The sequence below is a fragment of the Gobio gobio genome (assembly GCF_949357685.1).
Source record: "Gobio gobio genome assembly, chromosome: 14".
Lineage (NCBI taxonomy): Eukaryota > Metazoa > Chordata > Actinopteri > Cypriniformes > Gobionidae > Gobio > Gobio gobio.
Genome location: NC_137107.1, coordinates 26,112,586 through 26,114,646, shown reverse-complemented (window position 1 = coordinate 26,114,646; position 2,061 = coordinate 26,112,586). Strand labels below are relative to the sequence as shown.

At 39.3% G+C, this 2,061-nt stretch overlaps 1 protein-coding gene across 1 annotated transcript; it reads left to right on the top strand.

The window, feature by feature from the left end:
* Positions 1-1,267: 1,267 nt before the first annotated feature.
* tmsb (thymosin, beta) lies at positions 1,268-1,761 on the top strand (the record flags this gene model as incomplete). Its single annotated transcript, XM_079835103.1, has 2 exons — positions 1,268-1,367; positions 1,724-1,761. The coding sequence occupies 2 exons, from the start codon at positions 1,268-1,270 to the stop codon at positions 1,759-1,761; spliced, it is 138 nt and encodes a 45-aa protein (XP_079691229.1).
* Between the last annotated feature and the right edge of the window lie 300 nt (positions 1,762-2,061).

Here is a 2,061-nt window from a genome sequence, read left to right as displayed (position 1 = left end):
AAAACGCTGAAAGAGATCTGATTTCTCTTCTGGAAGGTCTGTCTCTTGGCCTACTGGAGAGCAGGAACAGCTGTGTGGAGCTTATATAGATCTCTGGTCACTTCCTCCCTTTAGGGATCAGTTCAGACACAGCTGCTCTGAGGCACCATGCGTCTGGTGTTGGATGACTCTCTGTGTATGGGACACAGCAGCTGAGCCGGGGGACACACCACTCTGTGGTCTGAAGCATTTGCTTCATGTATGCACACACTAAACCTTATGTTTGCCCACATGCGTGTCACGCAAGATTATACCAAGCAAATCATACAAGCTAGCTAACTACAAAATCAAATATTTTTCTGTGTTTATATAGTGACCTCTTGACTAGCGTAATACTTTTATACAGCAAGGACGCATTAAACTGATCAAAAGTGACAGTAAAAATATATACAACCAGACATTATAAGCACACATTTTGTATTATTTCTTTCTTTTAGGTTGTCTATTCCCTGAATCTTTCACATAATTAGGTATCTTCCCTAACTGAATAAAATCTGCTACACCCCTCTGCATGTGCAAGGTCAGCAGATTTACACTTAAATCTGCCCCTCCCTTCCAAGTTCATGAATATTTCATGTTATGTGAGGGAAAAAGAAAGACAAAGGGGGATGTAGCCAATCAAATAACCCTGGGGACAGTCAGGCGGTGTAACCCCCTCCTCATCTCCACATACACACTCATAAGGAAAAACCTGCTGCTTCATCCACCCTACCCACACACACACACACACACAGACTGATACTTTCTCATTCAGCTCTCGGGTCCACACACTGCATCACGGTAAGACTTCTGGATGCTTTTAGAGATGTCTTTGTGTTCGTTCGACTTCTTTTCTGTGAGATATAGTCTAAAATGTCTAGAGATTTGTAGTGAGAAGCAGAGAACCGACTCTGAGAAGCAGGGCACAGAACAAAGACAGAGGCGTGACATTCCCAGTTCCCAGAAAGAAAGGATGGCCAACAGACATCAGACTGTGCCGATTGGCAATGGTTTTCAAGGAATACGTTCCTAAATATAAGCAGCAGCTGGATTTTTTTAAATAGATAGAATGAATTTGTATAGTTTTACACAATTAAAATGAAAAAGAATGGATGGGACATTGGACAAATGATGCCTTCACTAAACTCCATTGAAGATGTTTTGGTTCACTTGTGTTCTGTTTGAACTTGGATTTATTCGTGTAAATTTACAAAAACTTGCATTTTTTTTTGTCTATAGTCCAAAAAACATGGCTGACAAACCCAACATGACGGAAATCACATCTTTTGATAAAACTAAACTCAGGAAAACCGAGACCCAAGAGAAGAATCCGTTGCCAACCAAAGAAAGTGAGTATCTGATCCTGAAACAATGGCTGAGGATGTTATTGCGGCTATGTTATGATTAATGCATTGTTTTGTTTTTTAATATATTGTTTTTATGTTCAAAATGTATAATGTCACTAGTTAAGTTCAGGAGACCTGCATGGGAAATGAAGTAAATAAGTCATGTAGGGTGTGTAATTTCCTCTATTACTTCCCATAATTTGATTGGAAAATAGTAATGTATAGGCCTAATCTCCTTTTGCTTTGTTTTCACAGTAACGAGTTATTTAACTTACTTTTCTCTAGCTCTAGAAAATAAAATCACTGTATCATCTTAAGTCATTTCAAACACTTCTCACGGTCTGTCTTTCTTTCTGTAGCTATTGAACAGGAGAGGCAAGGAGAGTCCACGCCATGAATGCTGTCACTGAGAGTGAAGGGAATGGCTGAGAAGAAACAGAGAAGAGACTTTGAGAGGATTCGAACTAGTAACTGATGTGTAATTGTTTTTTATAGATTTGTTTGTTCGAGAATTAAATAAAAATGTACGAATGTGTTTTATCGAGTGCAGCCAGAATACCAATAAAATGGTTAAAGAGCCTGACGAGGTGGCCGAGTGGTAAATCCATTGTGCTCTGCACGCGTGGGTTCGAATCCCATCCTCGTCGGAAAATACTGTTATTGTTATAATTTACTTTAAAAACCGTCAAAACATGAA